Source organism: Rana temporaria, chromosome 3 (genome assembly GCF_905171775.1).
Source record: "Rana temporaria chromosome 3, aRanTem1.1, whole genome shotgun sequence".
In the NCBI taxonomy this organism is placed as follows: domain Eukaryota; kingdom Metazoa; phylum Chordata; class Amphibia; order Anura; family Ranidae; genus Rana; species Rana temporaria.
In genome coordinates, this window is record NC_053491.1 from 430,881,467 (window position 1) to 430,901,527 (window position 20,061).

Below are 20,061 nucleotides of genomic sequence, written 5' to 3' on the forward strand. Positions count from 1 at the left end.
AAGGAAGAAATGTTATGTGGTTGTGACTCTGTGGTCTCTTAAGGATTTAAGTTATATATGATGGAATGTAAGCTACAAGATGTCATTTGCTTTTTGTTTTCCTGTAAATGCAAGCCTTTATCTTCTCCTGTAAATGTTTGTTATGTGAGCAATAAAAACCTTTTGATTAAAAAAAAAAAAAAAACAGGAAGAGCCATTGATCGGCTCTTCTTCACTAGCGTCTGACAGACGCGAATAGAGGAGAGCCGATCGGCGGCTCTCCTGACAGGGGGGGGGGTATACACTGATTGTTTATCAGCGTACCCCCCCCCCCCCCCCGATACCTACACTGGACCACCAGGGAAGCCACCAGGACCACCAGGGAAGGGGGCAACATGTGGATGGCCAGGTATGTATCCCATGGCCATCCACATGTTAAAAAATATTCGCAATAGATGCCAATCAGTGCCCACAAATGAGCACTGACTGGCAACATGGGCACAACATAGAAAGCATATAAAAAAAGTCATGCCCAGCAATGCCACCATCAGTGCCACCCCTCAGTGTCCATCAGTGTCACCTCTCAGTGACCATCCATGCCCATCAGTGCCCACCTATCAGTGCCCACCAGTGCCCATATGTGCCCCCTATCAGTGCCACTCATAAGTACCCATCAGTGCCACCTATGAGTGCCCATCAGTGCCGCCTATGAGTGCCCATCAGTGTCGCATACCAGTGCTGCCTATCAGTGCCCATCAGTGCGGCCTATCAGTGACCATCATTGGTGCCACCTCATTGGTGCCCATCAGTGCTTCCTTATCAGTGCCCATCAGTGCAGCCATATCAGTGCCCGTAATTGACGAAGAAAACATACTTATTTCCAAAAAAAATTAACAGAAAAAAATAGAAACTTTATTTTTTTCAAAATTTTCTGTATTTTTTTAGTTGTTGCGCAAATAATAAAAATCGCAGGGGTGATCAAATACCACCAAAAGAAAGCTCTATTTGTGGTGAAAAAATTCTAAAAATTTCATTTGGGTACAGTGTAGCATGACCGTGCAATTGTCATTCAAATTGGGACAGCGCTATAAGCTGAAAATTGGCTTGGGCAGGAAGGTGCGTAAGTGCCTGGTATTGAAGTGGTTAAAGAGTCAGTGTAATCATTTGGTGAAGATTTTTATTTTGTTTGCTCACTTTGCTGCATTCAAAACCAAAAAAATATAACATTTTTGTTTAGACCGATTCGAAAATTTATCGATTTGAACATTTTGAAGTGAAAAAAATAGGTACATTTGAAGAAAAATTTTAAATTCCAAAAACAAATTGAACGAATAAACCGAATTGAACAAAACAAAATAACTAGATTAACGGATAAAAACGAAACAAAACAATTTTTTCCGTCATGCACATGTCTAGTGCCAAATGTGGCGGGGGGGGGGGGGGGGCTTGGCGCAAACAAGCAAAGCTTCCCCTTTTTGGGTGGAGCTCTGCTTTAAGTAGTTGTGATGCAAGTTGTGATGCAAGTTTTACTAAGACATGCAAAAGTAGAAAAACTGCTTCCCCCCTTCTGCACACCCCCACAATCACTGGGCAAGGGTTGTGGGGATGAGGCCCTTGTCCCCATCAACATGGGGGCAAGGTGCTTTGGGGTGGGGGGTGCAGAGTCCCCCCTGCTCCAAAGCACCTATCCCCACATGTTAAAGTGCATGTGGCCTGGTATAGTTCAGGAGGGGGGTGCTCTCTCGTCCCCCCTCTTTTCCTGCGACCTGCCAGGTTGCGTGCTCGGATAAGGGTCTGGTATGGATTTCGGGGGGCCCCTACGCCATTTTTTTAATTTGGCGCAGGGTTCCCTTTAATATCCATACAGGACCTGAAGGATCTGGTATGGATTTTGGGGGAAGGGGGACCCCCACGCATTATTTTTTATTTTGGTTTGGGGTTCCCCTTAATATGTATACCAAATACAAAGGACCTGACAAAGGACTGGGGAGGAACCCATGCCGTTTTTTTCAATGAGTTTTATCTGTATTGCCAAGACCCGACAATTCATTTCAGCCGCAATCAGTTTTTTTCCTTTAGAAATTTAACTTTGCTGCGGGATTGTTCTAAACACAGGAACAATGCGCCACTTTACAGGCATACTATAGACACCCCCCAGGCACGATATTTAAAGGAATCTTTTTTTACTTTTATTGTTTCACTTTAAGCATTAAAATCACTGCTCCCAAAAAAACTGCCATTTTTAAAACTTGTTTTTGCATTGATACATGTCCCCTGGGACAAGACCCAGGTCCCCAAACACTTTTTATGACAATACCATGCATTTAAGTCTTTATAATGATCACTTTTGTTTTTTCATGTTCATGTCCCATAGGCTTTAACGGTGTTCACGTGTTCGAACAAATTTTTTGCCTGTTTGCAAGTTCTGGTGCGAACCAAACCAGGGAGTGTTCGGCTCATCCTTAGTTTTAAATGCCTAGACCACTACATCAGATAGTGTGGGCAGTGAAAGTTAATCATCCATGGAGATTAATGTCGTGGAGAACAGGGGCATTGGGAGAATGCTGTGGGTTACTTCTCCCTTATAAGGCCCCTTTCACACTGAGTTTTTCAGTTTTTCAGGCGTTACAGCGCTAAAAATAGCGCTGCTATATCGCCTGAAAAACTCCTGCTCAACCTTCTCAATGTGAAAGCCCGAGGGCTTTCACATTGAGGCGATGTGCTGGCAGGAGAGAAAAAAATCTCCTGCAAGCAGCATCTTTGGAGCAGTGAGAGGAGCGGTATGTATACCACTCCTTCACCGCTCCTTCCCATTTAAAACAATGGGAAACTGCGGTAATACCGCCATCAATGCGCCTCTGCAGAAGCGCATTGCGGGCAGTATTAACCCTTTATCGGCCGCTAGCGGGGGTTAATACCGCACCGCTAGCGGCTGAATCCGACGGTATAGCGCCGCTATTTTTAACGGTGCTATACTCAGGGCCGGATTTGCTCTACTTGCCGCCCCAAGGCCAGGTTCCACAATGCACCCCCTCCTTGCCAACCAAACCCCCCCCCCCCCAAATCAATGGAGAATGTGCGGCACGGTTAGTTCAAATATGTTTTGTTTGTTTTTTTACTTTTTTATCACTTTTTTATTTTTATTTATTTGTAGCTTGTCGCTTACTTTTTAAAATTTTTGTATAATTTTCTTATTATTTTTCTTATTCTTTACTTTTTTTATTTTATTAATTTAATTATTACTTCTTATTATTTATTTATTTTTTATAAAAAAGAAATTCACTTAACTTTTTGGCTATCACACAGGAGAAAACAATTTCCTGTGTGATAGCAATTGGAGGTGACATGTTCTCTTTATTGACCCTGTCACCTCCAAAACAGGAGTCCTAGCACTGTGCTAGAACTCCTGTCACAGCTGAGATGGGAAGAGCACAGCTCTCCCCTCTCACTGTGTACATCGGCAGCAGGGACAGGAGACAGACTCGGTGGCCGGGGGGAGGACGGAGTCCCGAAGACAGAGCCAGCAAAGAGAGGTATGTGGGGTGGTGATTTTGGCCACATCGCCGCAATCACTTGTTAACGAGCAAGCGGATTCCCCCATAACTTACCGCCCTTAACTGTTTGTTCCGGGCGTCGGGGGACTCCATGCCACTGCCGCCCCTTGGAGCCCTGCCACCCCAAGGCCTGGCCTCAGTGGCCTTGTGGGAAATCTGGGCCTGGCTATACTGCCACTACGCTTCCCGCCCCAGTGTGAAAGGGGCCTAAAGATTTGTTTTACCTTCAGGCATTAAGGGGTTAAAGGTTGGGACACATGATATAACACATGTGAAAACTGAATAAATACTGATCTGTGGGAGTGACTACAAGCATGTAAACAGTTTCTGTTTGTGATGTCATTGTTATTTCCACAACTACTCATTAGGGTGACCACCTGTCCCAGATTGCCCAGAACAGTCCCGCATTTTGCAGGTCTGTCCCGGGCACCTTCATGGACAATACAGTGTCCCGGAATGAAAATGACACAGCCACTCCCCGGGCCAATCTCATGCCCCCAAAAAAGGCCGCCACATCACCGCTTTACTCACTGACAGTACTTGCCCTGGCCGGGAATGCTTGGAGGAGCACAATCCCCACCCCCTGCTTGTGATTGGAGAAATCATAAATACCGCCTCTTGTGTCCAATCACTGTGCTGTCATTCGTTACAGCACAAGCTGATTTTTGGGAATGGGGGTGTCCCTGAATGGTAGTTTGAAAATGTGGTCACCCTACTACTCATCCCAGCATCCCTCACAGCTAACTAATCATGTGGACGTACATGAGTGTTCTCTGGCAGGTGGAGTTTGGGATGAATCATGAACAACAGCAATACTGTATATGTAACTGTCCAGGCTCCTTGTGTCAATCAAAAGACAGAGCCTTGAATCACTTCCAGCCCAAGGCTGTCATCATAGGCGTGCGCAGCCTATTGCATTAGGGTGTGCACCCCAAAGCTCAAACAGACAAAAGTATTGGGACACCTGCCTTTACACGCACACAAACTTTAATGGCATCCCAGTCTTAGTCCATAGGGTTTAATACTGAGTTGGCCCACCCTGTGCAGCTTTTAAATTTCTCTTTATTAATCTTTTTTCAACAATACATACATTACAATACAAAAAAATAAATAGATACAAATTATTTAAAAACACTGATAGTACAAACAAACATAAACGGTCTCAATATAACCCCTTAAAATTTGACTAATATTTATAGTAATTGTTATTCTTATACCCTATGTACATTATCCCTAATCCTATGTCCCCTGACTTCTCGCTCCAAAATAGACAAAGTGACAGACAATAATAGATTAAATGAGGATAGGGATAAGAGAAAGAGGGACAAGACAGGGCCAAAGATGTAGGAAGAAGAAGACGAGGGAGAGAGAAAGAGAAGGAAAAAAAAGGGGGGGAACCCCCAAAAAGTGATATCTAATTAAGTGTATATTACTTTGGGAAGGCTTTCCCATCCAAGCCTATATATATGTGAGGAGAAAAAAAAAAGGGATATAGAAAGAAAATATATACAGTGCAAGTGAGCAATCTAATGGCCCGGATTCAAAGAGATTTGCCCCTTTTTTACGGAGGCACAGGGCAGCGTTTTTGCCCTGCGCCCCCGCAAATTATCTGCGCTGCGCGCGATTCACGGAGCAGTAGCTCCGTAAATTGCGTGTGCGCTCTTTAAAATTGCCCTGCGTAAGGGCGCCTAATGTAAATGATCCTGTAGGGGGCGGGAATCATTTAAATTAGGCGCGCTCCCGCGCCGAGCGCATGCTCCGTCGGGAAACTTTCCCGACGTGCATTGCGGCAAATGACGTCGCAAGGACGTCATTTGCTTCCAAGTGAACGTGAATGGCGTCCAGCGCCATTCACGAATCACTTACGCAAACGACGTGAAATTCAAATTTGGCGACGCGGGAACGACGGGTATCCTTTAGCATTGGCTGCCCCTACTATTAGAAGGGGCAGCCTTACGCTAAACACGCCGTACGGAAACGACGTAACTTGTGTACGCAGGGCTCGCGCAACATTGTGAATCGGTGTTAGTATGCAATTTGCATACTATACACTGAGCACAATGGGAGCGCCCCCTAGCGGCCATCGCAAGAATGCAGCCTAAAATATGCGTGACATAAGAGCCTTATGCCACGCAGATTTTAGGCTGCAGTCTGCGTTACGATGTTCCTGAATCAGGAGCATTCGTAACGCCGGCGCAAGTCAGCAATTGCGCTGCGTAACTATGGTTACGCAGGCGCAATTGCTCTCTGAATCCGGGCCAATGTGTATATGAGAAAAAAAAAGTGATATCTAATTAAAGTGTACATTACTTTAGGAAGGCTTTCCTATGCAAGCCCATATATATGATGGGAGTGGAGAGAGCTCAGTGAAGGAGAGCGACATTGCAGTGAAGTCAGTAGCAGATCACTCACCTCTGATCACTGCAGGACTTTCACTCATTGCATTCAGCTCTTGTTCAGGTTTCTCCCCGCATGGGAGCTGCTTCATCCTGCACCCAGGGCCATCTTAATAGCATTGGGGGCCCCTGGGCAAAGTAATGCACTGGGGCCCCCACAGGCCTGCACTACCGCTCACCAAATGCAACCCATTTAAAAAAAAAAGGGTCTGCGCTGCAAATAGGTAAGGGGTATAGTGTGGCTCCCTCTCTGGTGGTGCGGGTACAGGGGTATAGCCTGGCTCCCTCTCTGGTGGTGCGGGTACAGGGGTATAGCCTGGCTCCCTCTCTGGTGGTGCGGGTACAGGGGTATAGCGTGGCTCCCTCTCTGGTGGTGCGGGTACAGGGGTATAGCGTGGCTCCCTCTCTGGTGGTGCGGGTACAGGGGTATAGCGTGGCTCCCTCTCTGGTGGTGCGGGTACAGGGGTATAGCGTGGCTCCCTCTCTGGTGGTGTGGGTACAGGGGTATAGCGTGGCTCCCTCTCTGGTGGTGCGGGTACAGGGGTATAGCGTGGCTCCCTCTCTGGTGGTGCGGGTACAGGGGTATAGCGTGGCTCCCTCTCTGGTGGTGCAGGTACAGGGGTATAGCGTGGCTCCCTCTCTGGTGGTGCGGGTACAGGGGTATAGCGTGGCTCCCTCTCTGGTGGTGCGGGTACAGGGGTATAGCGTGGCTCCCTCTCTGGCTTCCCCCAGCACAGTCCTTTCTTTTACTCTTCTATTATCAGTCAATTCCTCTGCTTTCTCTTGGTTACAGGGCCCCCCAGCAGAGTTCATGCATGCTGGGGGCTGAAGCCTGCTCTCTGTGGACACACCTGGGGCCGCCAATCCTCCAGGACTACATTTCCCATGATCAGTGTTGCCAACCTACCAGACTGAAATTCACTGACGCGAAATTCAATATTTGCTGGCACAGCCATGTTTTTACTGGCATTTTCTAAAAGTTACAGAATTATTTTTCCGTGCAAATTTCAGTACTTAAGCTACAGACAAGTACAATATGCAGTTAGTACAGTGGTTTAAGACAGATATTAAGGTAAAAAAAAACAACATATTTTTTATGTTATTTTTGATATAGTAAGGATGAGTTATTGTAACCCATCAGATTGTCACCACTGGAGAGATTTCCCCCTAATTTCTGTTTAATAGCCACCAGAGAAAGTGAGGGGAAATCCCAGGTAGCCACCAGGATCACAAGAATGTATGTCCCCAATTCTAAAGACCTCCTGTCTCCATCCCTCCCTGTTGCAGGTGCCGCCAGCCTCTTCACCCTCCATCACTTCCATCCCTCTGTTACTCTATCCCTCCTTTATTTCATCTTTCCATAACTCCATCCTTTTATCTTTTACTCCATTCCTCCCTCCATCATACTGTCCATCCAACAATCCTTGTGCCCTATATCCCTCCACCTTTTCTATCCTCCGTCACTTTCATCCCTCTAGTATTCTGTCTCTCCCTCTTTCTTTCTTTCTTTCTTTCCCTCTATCCTTTGCTTCATCATTCCATTTCTGTGTCTCGCTCACATCCCTACATGCCTTGCTCTGTCCCATCATCCATCTCCCTGTCACCCAATCTATACCTCTATTCTTTAGGGCTCTTTCACACACACACACGTCGGTTTTCATGGACTTTGCTTGCTCAGCAGGGATCGCTTTGTTGAGCCCCGCTGAGCCGACAGGTCCGTCTCTGCTCACTGTGGAGAGATGGACCTTTTAGAGCTCCGCTCTCCTCTATGGGGGGTGGGATAAAAACAGATCCGCCTGTCCGTTTTCATCCCATCTGCCAGAGGGATGGAAAATAGGGTTTCCATCCACCTGGATTAACGGATTTGGATGTGAGCGGACATGTCACTGCTGACATCCGTCACTCCATAGAGATGAATGGAGCGTCCGATCATGTCCGCCTGAAGAACTGACAGACAGACCTGATCGTGTGAAAGGACCCTAACTCACTCCTCATTCTTTCCATCTCTCTGTCCATCCACCTCCCGCAACACTCCACTACTCTTTCCATTATAAACAAATAAAAAGACTACAATGCACTTCCACACCAAATCTGCTCACTACTTACAAAAAAATATATGAATAAACACCTTAAGACCATCAAGCATAATAATAAAATATATAATTATCATACATTTCATAAAACACACTATACAACACCAGCACTTTTAATCTACAAAACCAGCCTGATCTGTGATATTGCTGCTGCTGCTGCCTCCCCTCTCCTGGCATGCTGGGATTTGTAGTGCCACAGCCTGACACATGAGGTGGTGATACAGGAGAGGAGGCTGTGACTGGTGAGCAGATAATGGGTAGGGAGTAGGACAGGGAGGTGTAATAGAGATTGAGGGAGATCTCAGAAAACATGCTCCCTTTAGAAGCAGAGCAGTTCACAGCCACACATAAAAACGATCTTGTGTAACAGCATGAGACAGGAGCCTGCTACACAGAGCCCATCCTCCTCTCCCCCTCCCCACTAAGATAAGCAGACAGTCCTGTCAGTGGCCTGTTGTTCAGCTAGCTTACCTTAGGCTAGGCTGAACTCGTCCTCCACTGCAGGCTGCATGGCTCCACTTCTCCCCCTCTCAGCCTCTCCTGTGAGGAACTTGAATAAGGCGCGCTGAGAGAACGAATTTGAAGGGAAGGACAGCCCTTTGTGCACCCATTGGCCGAGGAAGCAGCTGCACCGCCCCCTGCTGCCTACTCAGCCAATGGGTAGCTAAAGCTCACCGTGCACTGTGTGTGTCAGAGGCAGAGGGGAGCGATGCGACTGCCATACAAATGTAGCTTGCGGCATGCGGGAATAATGACAACCCGCACACGCCGCGGCTCATCCCTGATTGGGAGGTATGGATCAGGGTGTGCCTGGGCACACCCGGCACACCCCGTGGGCACGCCTATGGCTGTCATATGACTACAGGCATCATTCAGATATCCTCATTTTTAGCCGGCGATTCTGTGCACCATAAGAACGATCACGGCAGCAGTTCTGTGGCTTGATCGTTCTTACAGGCGAGGGGAAGGGATATCCCCCCTCCCACCATCATCCGGTGCTTCTCCAGGCTCTCCCGTGCCATCGGGGACCCGGAGAAAGAACCACCGTCCCCAGTAGCTTGCGCTCAGAAGCGAAAACACACGCAAGTCCCGCCCAGATATGTAAACGCCATTCAAACCACACATGTGCGTTAGAGCACAAGCAACAATTCTAGCACTAGACCCCCTCTGTAACTCTAAACTGTAACCTGTAAAAAAATTAAAGCGTCGCCTAAAGAGATTTTTAAGTAACGAAGTTTGGCGCCATTCCATGAGTGTGCGCAATTTTAAAGCGTGACATGTTGGGTATCTATTTATTTGGCGTAACATCATCTTTCACATTATGCTAAAAATTGGGCTAACTTCTGTTTTGTTATTTTTTAATTAATTTTTCCCCAAACAAACACGTTTGAAGAATTGTTGCGCAAATACCGTGCAAGATAAAAAAAGTTGCAACAACCGCCATTTTATTCCCTAAGGTGTCTGATTAAAAAAAAATATATATAATGTTTGGGGGTTCTGAGTAATTTTCTAGCAAAAAAAATAGATTTTTACATGTAGGAGAGGAGTACCAGAATAGGCCCGGTATGGAAGTGGTTAAAGGAAGGGGGCTTACTTAACTCCACCCAAGAGCAGCTGAGTTACTTTACACAGGTAGCCAAGGAGGAAGATTGTGGGCCAAATCCGGAATGGCTTAAAGTTGTTGTAAACCCTTACAGACCACTTTGACCTACAGGTAAGTATAGATTAAGGCTTACCTGTAGGTGCAACAAATATCTCTTTAACCTACATAGTTAAGGAGATATTTGCAAGAAAGGCGGCACCAATGTCTACGGCGCATGCACCGTAGATAGCGTTGCGCAAGTGCACTGAGCGTGTCTCTACTAACGGCGATCATGCCATTAGTGGCGGCTCCCGTGTGCATGCGCGGGAGTGACGTCATCGCTGCTCCGGCCAGTCACAGCGCCGGAGCAGCAATACCTGGAAGTCACTCTGGGTATCATGGCGGCGACGGAGGAGGTGTCCGAGGACCACTGCGAGGGCTTCGTTCTCAGGTAAGTAATTCATAATGAGCTAGTATGCTATTGACAAAGGCTCAGTATGCCTTTGTCTTGCAGGGTTTTTTTTTTTTTTTAAGAGAGGGTTTACTTCCTCTTTAACCACTTCCCGCCCGGCCTATGGCCGATTTACGTCCGGGAAGTGGTTATGAAATCCTGACAGGACGTTCTAGAACGTCCTGCAGGATTTCATGCCGAGCGCGCCCGTGAGGGCGCGCATCGCGGCGATCGGTGATGCGGGGTGTCAGTCTGACACCCTGCATCTCCGATCTCGGTAAAGAGCCTCCGGCGGAGACTCTTTACCACGTGATCAGCCGTGTCCAACCACGGCTGATCACGATGTAAACAGGAAGAGCCGCCGATGGCTCTTCCTCACTCGCGTCTGACAGACGCGAGTAGAGGATAGCCGATCGGCGGCTCTCCTGACAGGGGGGGTTCGCGCTGATTGTTTATCAGCGCAGCCCCCCCTCAGATCGCCACACTGGACCACCAGGGATGCCCACCCTGGAGCACCAGGGTGGGCAAAAAACAAAAAAAAGCCAAAAAAAAACAAAAAATAAGTCTAAAAAAATAAATAAAAAAAAAAACATAAAGAAAAAAGATGCCAGTCAGTGCCCACAAATGGGCACTGACTGGCAACAATCAGTGCTGCCACCCCAGTGTCCATCAGCGCCACCCCAGTGTCCATCAGCGACCACCCCAGTGTCCATCAGCGCCACCCCAGTGTCCATCAGTGCCACCCCACAGTGCCCATCCATGCCCAGTGCCCACCTAGCAGTGCCCATCTGTGCCACCCATAAGTATCCATCAGTGCCGCCCATGAGTGCCCATCTGTGCCGCCTATGAGTGCCCAGTGCCGCCCATGAGTGCCCATCAGTGCCGCCTATGTGTGCCCATCAGTGCCGCCTATGTGTGCCCATCAGTGCCGCCTATGTGTGCCCATCAGTGCCGCATATGTGTGCCCATCAGTGCCGCCTATGTGTGCCCATCAGTGTCGCATACCAGCGCCGCCAATCAGTGCCACCTCATCTGTGCCCGTCAGTACTACCTCATCGATGTCCATCAGTGCCATCTCATCGGTGCCCATTAGTGCCGCCATATCAGTGCCCGTAATTGAAAGAGAAAACTTATTTACAAAAAAATTAACAGAAAAAAATAAAAACATATTTTTTTTTCCAAATTTTCAGCCTTTTTTTAGTTGTTGCGCAAAAAAAAAAAAATCGCAGAGGTGATCAAATACCACCAAAAGAAAGCTCTATTTGTGGGGAAAAAAGGACGCCAATTTTGTTTGGGTACAGTGTAGCATGACCGCGCAATTGCCATTCAAAGTGCAACAGTGCTGAAAGCTGAAAATTGGCTTGGGCGGGAAGCTGCGTAAGTACCTGGTATGGAAGTGGTTAATGGCAGCAAAATGCAGTTTGGTCCACCAGTTTACAGTTCTAATACTGAGGGATTGATTTACTAAAACTGGATAGTATAACATTTGGTGCAGCTGTACATGGTAGCCAATCAACTTCTAACTTCAGTTTCTTCAATCAAGCTTGGACAATAAAACCTGGAAGCTAATTGATATTTTTGCAGAGCTTCGCCAGATTTTGCACCTCGAGTTTTAGCCCTTTGTGTTTAACATTTCTGAAAACAAACAGCATTTTTTTTCTCAAGTGAACCTTATCTTTCATTATTATATGACAATTGCCTTTGAATTTCATATGTCTGAGTTATTTATCACCACCTCCTCAGGTCACCTTGCTTGTGCTAAATTTTTGTGTCTTCTGCAGCCATTAACCGCCTCCACTGACCGTGCTCTGAGACAACCAGTGATCTCTAATATGGATGTAATCAGTACAGACGAGTCTCCAGATGAGATGAAAGAAGAGAGTGTGTAGCTGACTTGGTGGATTTGTGAGGAAATTGATGTCGTAAGAAGTTGATTACTTTAAACCAACATACTCACCAGGGTCAATATATAAAAAAGGAAACAATTAAAAAATATTAGCATTATTATAATGCTTTTCTGGAACCTACAGGGGGTATTTCAAGCAGATTGTGATTGGTTGATGTAGCGAACACTTCTAATTCTCTTTCTTTTCATCCTAAATTAACCAACTCTGTTACAGCTCTAATTGTATATGCACTGGTGGCACCAAACAAAATCGGCCATTGGGGGTTATTTGCAAAGTGCACTTGAAATTGCACTGAAAGTGCACTTGGAAGTGAAGTCGCTGTAGATCTGAGGGGGACATGAAAGGAAAATAAAAAACAGCATTTTAGCTTGCACGTGATTTGAAGATAAAATAGGCAGAGCTTCCCCTCGTTTCAGATCTACCCCTCAGATTTACAGCGACTGCACTTCCAAGTGCACTTTCAGTGCAATTTCAAGTGCACTTTGCACTTGTAGTGCAAAGTGGATTTGCCTTTCGCAAATAATCCCCATTGTGTTGTTCAGTTAAACACAAGACTTGTTCTGTTGTGTATGCAATAAAAAAGTATGTTTCTCGAATTTATTGTTACATTATTTTTATTCTATTCTACTCTGTTGTAAAGAATGTTTTCAGTTTTTTCTTTCTTAATTAAACTGTTTGTAACCCTTAAGAATGGATTTCTCTTATGCCCTCCCATTTGGTCTTTTCAATATACTATTGTGGAGTATTTTGGTATGAATGTTTTATAAATTCAAAATATACTGTACCTGATAATCTTGTCAAACATTCAGAGTTGTCCCATGTCCTGTACACACTTCCTGTGTTATCTCAAGGAGTCCCAAACTTCCAATCTTTATCTTGAACTCCAGAACAATTAATATCTATGTTGTAGAAATTAGAAGGGGTATTCAGTAGTTTAACAAAAGACAACTGGGAAAGGTTGAGACTTTCTTTTGGGGTGGGTTGATGTCGGCAGATGGGTGTACTCTTTTCCTTCACTATACGCAAAATTGTAACAATATATCTCCACAATGTATGAATATACTAATGTTTTTTTTTCTATTTTAGTTATGTGACAAAATCCATGTACACCCTCTAACAAAATATGTGCCTATGTATGGCTCCTGAGGAAGCGGATATTACTAAGTAAACCGCAAAACATGTAGAGTCTCTATACGCTGCACAATTATTGATGATTGGATGTATCATTGGTAATAGAATGTCAATGACGAGTTGTTTCATGGCTGTCACAATCAGTATTTTATTGTACATGTATATAAACCTTTTCTATATTCTGTAATAAAAACTTTTTCTATTATAATTTTGACTGACATACGATGCCATCAATTTTATCCTCCCTTCTCTTTACAATATTTTGATGGGACGAAGGCATCAATTTAAATAACGTTGATATACCCTAGCACTTCAATACATAGACATCAAAGTTAGCAAGAAAAAGAGAACATATGTATTTTTGAAAATACAAGGAGACAAACTGAATTATCTCAACATCTTTCACCAAAACATTGGCTTCTTCAGGGAAATGGATGTCAATTCAGTGTAATAATGAAATTCTACAAAAGAAAAACAGATAAATTAACAAAATATATAATGTGCATGCCGGAAATTACAGACATCAAGATGCTAAGGGTCCCATCATGATCCAGCCATAGAGGTACCCCCATAGATCACATAACGGGCCTGGCACAAAACCACACCTACCCACTGTTCCACAGGTGTCCAGGTCAGCAAAGCACCCGATAGGGATGGCAAAACAACACTGCCCTAGTAGGGGGCTATGTAGACCATGAAAGTGAAACTGAAAAGAATATCAATAGGTTAAATACAGGCAGACTGCTCAATGGCTAATCTCTGCCCTAAGGGGCTAACATAGTCTCCATACATACCAAAATGGTGAACAAAGGGGCAAAAACGGGGGTGCTGAGTGATCTGTCAAGGTTCAATTGCCTAACATGCCAAGATCAAGGAAATCAGCAGAAGCCGGATAAGGCCAAAAAGTACTAAATTAGTGGTAGTAGGGCACAAACCTTAAAATTTGCATACGACCACTAAATGGCGACTTAGTACCCTATATTTTCTATCAGTTTAGTGTTATGTAGAAGGTCTGGTGCTAGAATTATTTCTTTCACTCCGGCATGCGTGATGGTATGTAACACATCTATTTTGTAGATGCTATAACTTTTGCGCAAACCAATCAATATACGCTTACTGCGATTTTATTTACCAAATATATGTAGAAGATTGCAAATTGGCCTAAACTTTTTTGTTTATAGCGCAAAAAATAGAAACCGCAGAGGTGATCAAATACCACCAAAAGAAAGCTCTATTTGTGGGGAGAAAAAATTACAAACATTTTATTTGGGTACAGCGTAGCATGACCACGCAATTGTCATTCAAAATGTTACACCGCTAAAAATTGGCCTGGGCAGAAAGGAGGTGAAAATGCCCTGTATTGAAGTGGTTAAAAATCTCACCTTTATTTATATGTATTACAAATTGAATGCTTGTCCCCATTTGCACTAATACATTGCTAAATTTACAAAGCGAGTGCAGCGCTGAAACATATTATAAAACATGTTATTATATGAATATAATAAGGTCAATGATTGAAAATTAAACCACTGAACAAAGAAAACTGAGATTATGTGAATTTTACTAGAAAGTACACCTGTCATGAATATGCATCAAGCCTGTCTGCCTACCTGATCTCCATGTGTTCATTAGAGGCAGATCCTGCTCTGGTTCCCCTTTTTATCACTTCCTCTTCCTGTATGGCTCCACCCTAGTCCATCCCAGGAAGCCTATATTAACCGTTGCTCTACAGGTCTGCAGTGCTGTTCAACAGTGTTCCAATGCTCAGTTCCTGTCTGCAGTGTATTGCTAGTTCCTGGTTGCAGAGTGCTACGATCATCTTCCGTGTACCGTTTTGGCTTGTCCCCGACTTCCCTGTCTGCCTGTGCCCCTGACTATTTGCATGTTCCACGGTTATCCTTGTCTGCCTGTTGCCCTGACCTCGGCCTGTCCATCACCACTGTTTGTTCTGCTGGCTGCTTCCCCCTTCTCCCTGCGGAGTGTGACTTGAGGAATCTCGGGGATGCGACCTGGACCCAGTAGCGGCCAAGACCATCCTTACCATCAAAGGCTCTGGTGAATACAATACTGGGTCTTAGACTCCGCGCCCTGGGTGATCTTAGGTTCACGCTTCGTCTCTGCTAGCAGTAGTCGGCCATAGGATTCACCACCCTGTGGTGCATCCCTGACCCCTACGGGGTGCACTTGTCATCTGGCTACGGGTGACCTGACAGTTTGAACAGCCATGAATCCGGCCGACATGCCGCTCCCCGCAGATGATCCATTACAGTGCATTGTTCGCAGACTCGAGACGCATGAAGCTAATCAGGATCAGGTGATGCGTTTCCTTCAGGATCTGGCTTCCCGCTTTGATCAGCTTCAGACCTCGCTGGGAACCCCGAATCCGCAACCCCAAGTACAACCAGCAGCTGCACCTGTTGCACCAGTCGCAGAGTCGCATTCACTGAAGTTATCACCTCCAATCCGTTTTTCTGGAGACTCCAAAGCCTGCAGGGGATTCCTTAGCCAATGCACTATTCATTTTGAGCTCCTGCCCCAGTACTTCTTGTCTGATCGGGCCAAGATAGCCTATATCATTTCTCTCCTCTCCGGTGAAGCCTTAGCCTGGGCTGCCCCTCTGTGGGAATTGAATGATCCAGTGGTTTCTAGCCTGCCTGTTTTCTTGAAACTTTTTCGGAATATCTTTGAAGAACCGGCTCGTGTCTCTTCAGCAGCCAGCGCCCTTTTACGTCTCCGCCAAGAATCCCGTTCAGTGGGACAATATTCTCTGCAGTTCCGTATCCACTCAGCTGAACTGAGCTGGAACAATGAGGCCTTAGTCGCAACCTTTTTGCATGGCCTATCTGATAGAGTGAAGGATGAACTAGCAGGAAGAACCATCCCCACTGATCTGGACGGAGTGATCTCCTTGTGTAATCAGATCGATATTCGCTTTCAGGAAAGGACCCTAGAAAAGCGACGCCAACATTCCTTGGCCCTTAGTCAGCCTGAGCTCCCCTCTCTTCGACCCGTGGAGCATCCCTTGCCAACTGAGGAACCCATGCAGCTGGGTCGGACCAGGCTATCCCCTGAGGAACGTGCCAGGCGCAGAACTCTAGGCCTGTGTCTATACTGTGGGGGCAAAAGTCATTTTCGTGACACTTGCCCTCTTCGCCCCGAGAAACGCTCGGGTTCAATACATCTGGAAGGTGGAGTATTGGATCCAGAAATATCTCCTTCACCTTCTCGTCTTTTTCTTCCTGTGTCCCTTCGTTTTGGTGCTTCTTCTCATTCGGTCTCGGCATATCTGGATTCCGGAGCCGCTGGCAATTTCATAGACTGGGAAATCGCATCGTCCATGAGACTTACCCTTTTGCCCCTCACCACACCATTGGTGGTCTCGGCGATTGATGGCACTGTTCTCCCGGGGGGTCCTATTCGCTTCCAGACGGTCCCTGTTAAGATGTCAGTAGGCACACTTCACCAGGAGTGGATATCCTTCCTTGTTCTACCTAAGACCTCAGCTCCTATCGTTTTGGGTCTTCCTTGGTTAAGACTCCATTCTCCTCACATTGACTGGACTGCCGGACAGATCCTGGCTTGGGGTCCCTCCTGTTCCACGTCTTGCCTACCCAAGGTTGCCCCAAAAGAGAAACTTCCTGTTGCCACCATTCCAGAATCTTTTGCTCGTCCCACCACATGTAGTGATGTCCGGAATGTGTCCTGCAATAGTCAGGCTGATGCACTTTCTAGCCAATGTAGCACTCTGGATGAGGAGCCCGTCTGTGTACCTGAGCCGATCATTCACTCCAGTTTACCGTTGACTGTCCCTCAAACGCACGGCCAGGCTAACTTGTCTGCGAGTTCTGCAGTCACTACGCCTTGTGATGCGATTCGGGTAATCGCTACACCTGAATATGCTATTCAATCGGCCTCTGCATCAGCTATGCCAGGTCAGCCCATGCCCAGTGAGCCTCCTACCTTTTCTTGTTCAGGCCCTCCTGCAACCTGTCTAAGGGGCTCAATCCATCCTTTGGATAGATTGCCATCGTCGGCCAAATGGGGTTTTCTACCTTGTTTTCAGGGCTCTCTGCATTCTGCTGGTTTCCCTGCTATCCAGCTTGACTCCTGTGCCCTGTCACCTTCTAACCAACCTGACTTCAGGGTTCCTCTGACCTCTGCCCAGTCTGATGGTCCTGTGCTTAATCCCCAGTTAATCTTTAAGGGTCTGCTTGATCCTCCTCGGATTCCTGTTGACCCTCTCATGCCCTTACTTATTCCTAAAAGGCCTTTGGTCCTCAATAAATCCTCTCCTCCTGTCCCTACTTCGGTTCTGGTCAATGAGGATACTCAAGTTCTGGATTCTCGTCTCCGCAGAGGCGTTCTTCAGTACCTTGTGCTTTGGAGAGGATTTGGTCCTGAGGAGGCGTCTTGGATTTCTGCATCTGAGATCTTTGCGCCCCATTTGTCGAAGAGGTTTCTTCTGGGATTCCCCTTTAGCCCTGGCTCCAGGCTGGGGAGGGGGAGGGGGAGGGGCCTTAAGAGGGAGGGTACTGTCATGAATATGCATCAAGCCTGTCTGCCTACCTGATCTCCATGTGTTCATTAGAGGCAGATCCTGCTCTGGTTCCCCTTTTTATCACTTCCTCTTCCTGTATGGCTCCACCCTAGTCCATCCCAGGAAGCCTATATTAACCGTTGCTCTACAGGTCTGCAGTGCTGTTCAACAGTGTTCCAATGCTCAGTTCCTGTCTGCAGTGTATTGCTAGTTCCTGGTTGCAGAGTGCTACGATCATCTTCCGTGTACCGTTTTGGCTTGTCCCCGACTTCCCTGTCTGCCTGTGCCCCTGACTATTTGCATGTTCCACGGTTATCCTTGTCTGCCTGTTGCCCTGACCTCGGCCTGTCCATCACCACTGTTTGTTCTGCTGGCTGCTTCCCCCTTCTCCCTGCGGAGTGTGACTTGAGGAATCTCGGGGATGCGACCTGGACCCAGTAGCGGCCAAGACCATCCTTACCATCAAAGGCTCTGGTGAATACAATACTGGGTCTTAGACTCCGCGCCCTGGGTGATCTTAGGTTCACGCTTCGTCTCTGCTAGCAGTAGTCGGCCATAGGATTCACCACCCTGTGGTGCATCCCTGACCCCTACGGGGTGCACTTGTCATCTGGCTACGGGTGACCTGACAACACCCCTGGGTATAACCAAGGAGGTTATAATCAACCTTCACCTAATCCCAATAGAAATCAACCAAAAATTCGGTCTCATGGTGTTCCTAATCAACCCTGCCTTAAGGGTACTCTGCATTCAACACGTCCGAAAGGCTTCAATCGTGGAGATAATGTTAAAACTGGGTACCCTCCATATAGAGGGTCTTAAACTGAGAATTCTAACTCTCAGAGGTCCTAGGAATATAGGGGAGACCCTAGAGATACATGGCACCATAAACCTCTAATCCCACAGTCAGATTTGGGAAAGAACTTTCTAACCTTATTGATTATGGTTTTGAACAAGGGATTCTTAATAAGAAAGAAAAAGCTCATTTGATCCCTATCATTCCACGGGTTCCAGTTATATACTATTTGCCAAAAATCCACAAAAATCCTTTAAAACCTCCAGGCCGCCCTATCATAAGCTGTATTGATTCCATAAAAGCAAGGGTTGGCAAATATGTGGATAGCTTCCTTCAACCGTTGGTGGTAACCACTCCTGCTTATTTGCGGAATAACCACGCAAGTGTTGAACCTGTTGGATGATTGTCAGTGGGAGAAAGGCTACATTCTAGCGACGGTGGATCTGGCCTCTGTGTACACTGTCATATCCCATCAGCATGGATTTGAAGCGGTGGAATTCTCTCTTAAACAGGATTTATCTCTGGTACGAAGTATGGGGGACTGAGGGGATTATTAAGGTGCCTAGTTTTAGGCACCGTAATAATCCCCTCCATCCTCCATACTTCGTACCAGTTTTAGGGATGAGGTGCCGTATCTAACTGAAGACACACCAAACACCTTCAGTTGCCCAGGATTTATCTCTATCTCCCTTGCAGAGAGATTTTATTATGGAACTTTTGCGGTTTGCAACAAGCCACATTTATTTCTGGTTTGGTGGTGATGTTTTTCTCCAAACCTGTGGTGTAGCAATGGGGGCCAAGTTTGCTCCAAGTTTAGCAAACTTATTTATGGTCCGGTGGGAACGAGAAGTGATTGACATCAACCCCCCCCCAGGCAACTACGCCTTTGGAAAAGATATATTGATGATGTGATCCTTCTATGGGAGGGAGATTTACCCTCTCTAGAAGCATTCCTTCTAAAATGTAATCAGAATGATAGAGGCATTTCTTTGCAATATGAAGCAAGTCAGACGCATATTAATTTTTTAGAATATTTACTGTTAAAGATGGTTGGCTTAGCACCATCTTTAACAGTAAAGATACCGACCATAATGCTTTTATCCCCCTCACTAGCTGTCATCACAAGTCATGCTAAAGGACAATTTCAGCGCATTAGGCAGAATTGCACCAAGATTTCTGATTTTTATCAGCAGGCATTAGTTCTAAAAAAACAGAGATTTTTAAATAAGGGTTACCAAGAACCCGATATTGATGAAACCATTATTAATGTTGCTGCTATGGATAGGAACAATATGCTGAGTGGGATAAGAGCGAATAATCCTTCATCTGATCCATTTGGATGGTCAATGATAACTCTGTATTCCAATCAGCATTTTTCCATTATCCATTAGTAAAATCCTCAATAAACATTGGGGTGTGTTACGGAACGACAGGGTTCTGGGCCCTGTCATTACCTGGAAGACCGGTTGTAATATATAGGGGTGCGCCATCTTTGAGACACAATATTGCCCCTAATGTGATCAACCCCCAAGGACGGTGTCATTGTTCCAGTCCATGGAATCTGCCAGATTAACTCTTTCAGAGGGCTTAAATGCAAGACTTCCAATCTACTGTGACAAATAAAATGTATAATAT

General features: G+C 46.0%; 1 protein-coding gene across 1 annotated transcript in view; it reads left to right on the plus strand.

Annotated features, from left to right (window-relative positions):
- Positions 1-12,221, plus strand: part of LOC120930544 (adhesion G protein-coupled receptor E2-like) — a 147,355-nt gene extending 135,134 nt beyond the window's left edge. The window contains exon 21 of the mRNA XM_040341723.1: positions 11,837-12,221. Coding sequence (XP_040197657.1) covers positions 11,837-11,944 — 108 coding nt within the window. The 3' untranslated portion in view covers positions 11,945-12,221. The remainder of the gene's footprint in view (positions 1-11,836) is intronic.
- The last annotated feature ends 7,840 nt before the right edge of the window (positions 12,222-20,061 follow it).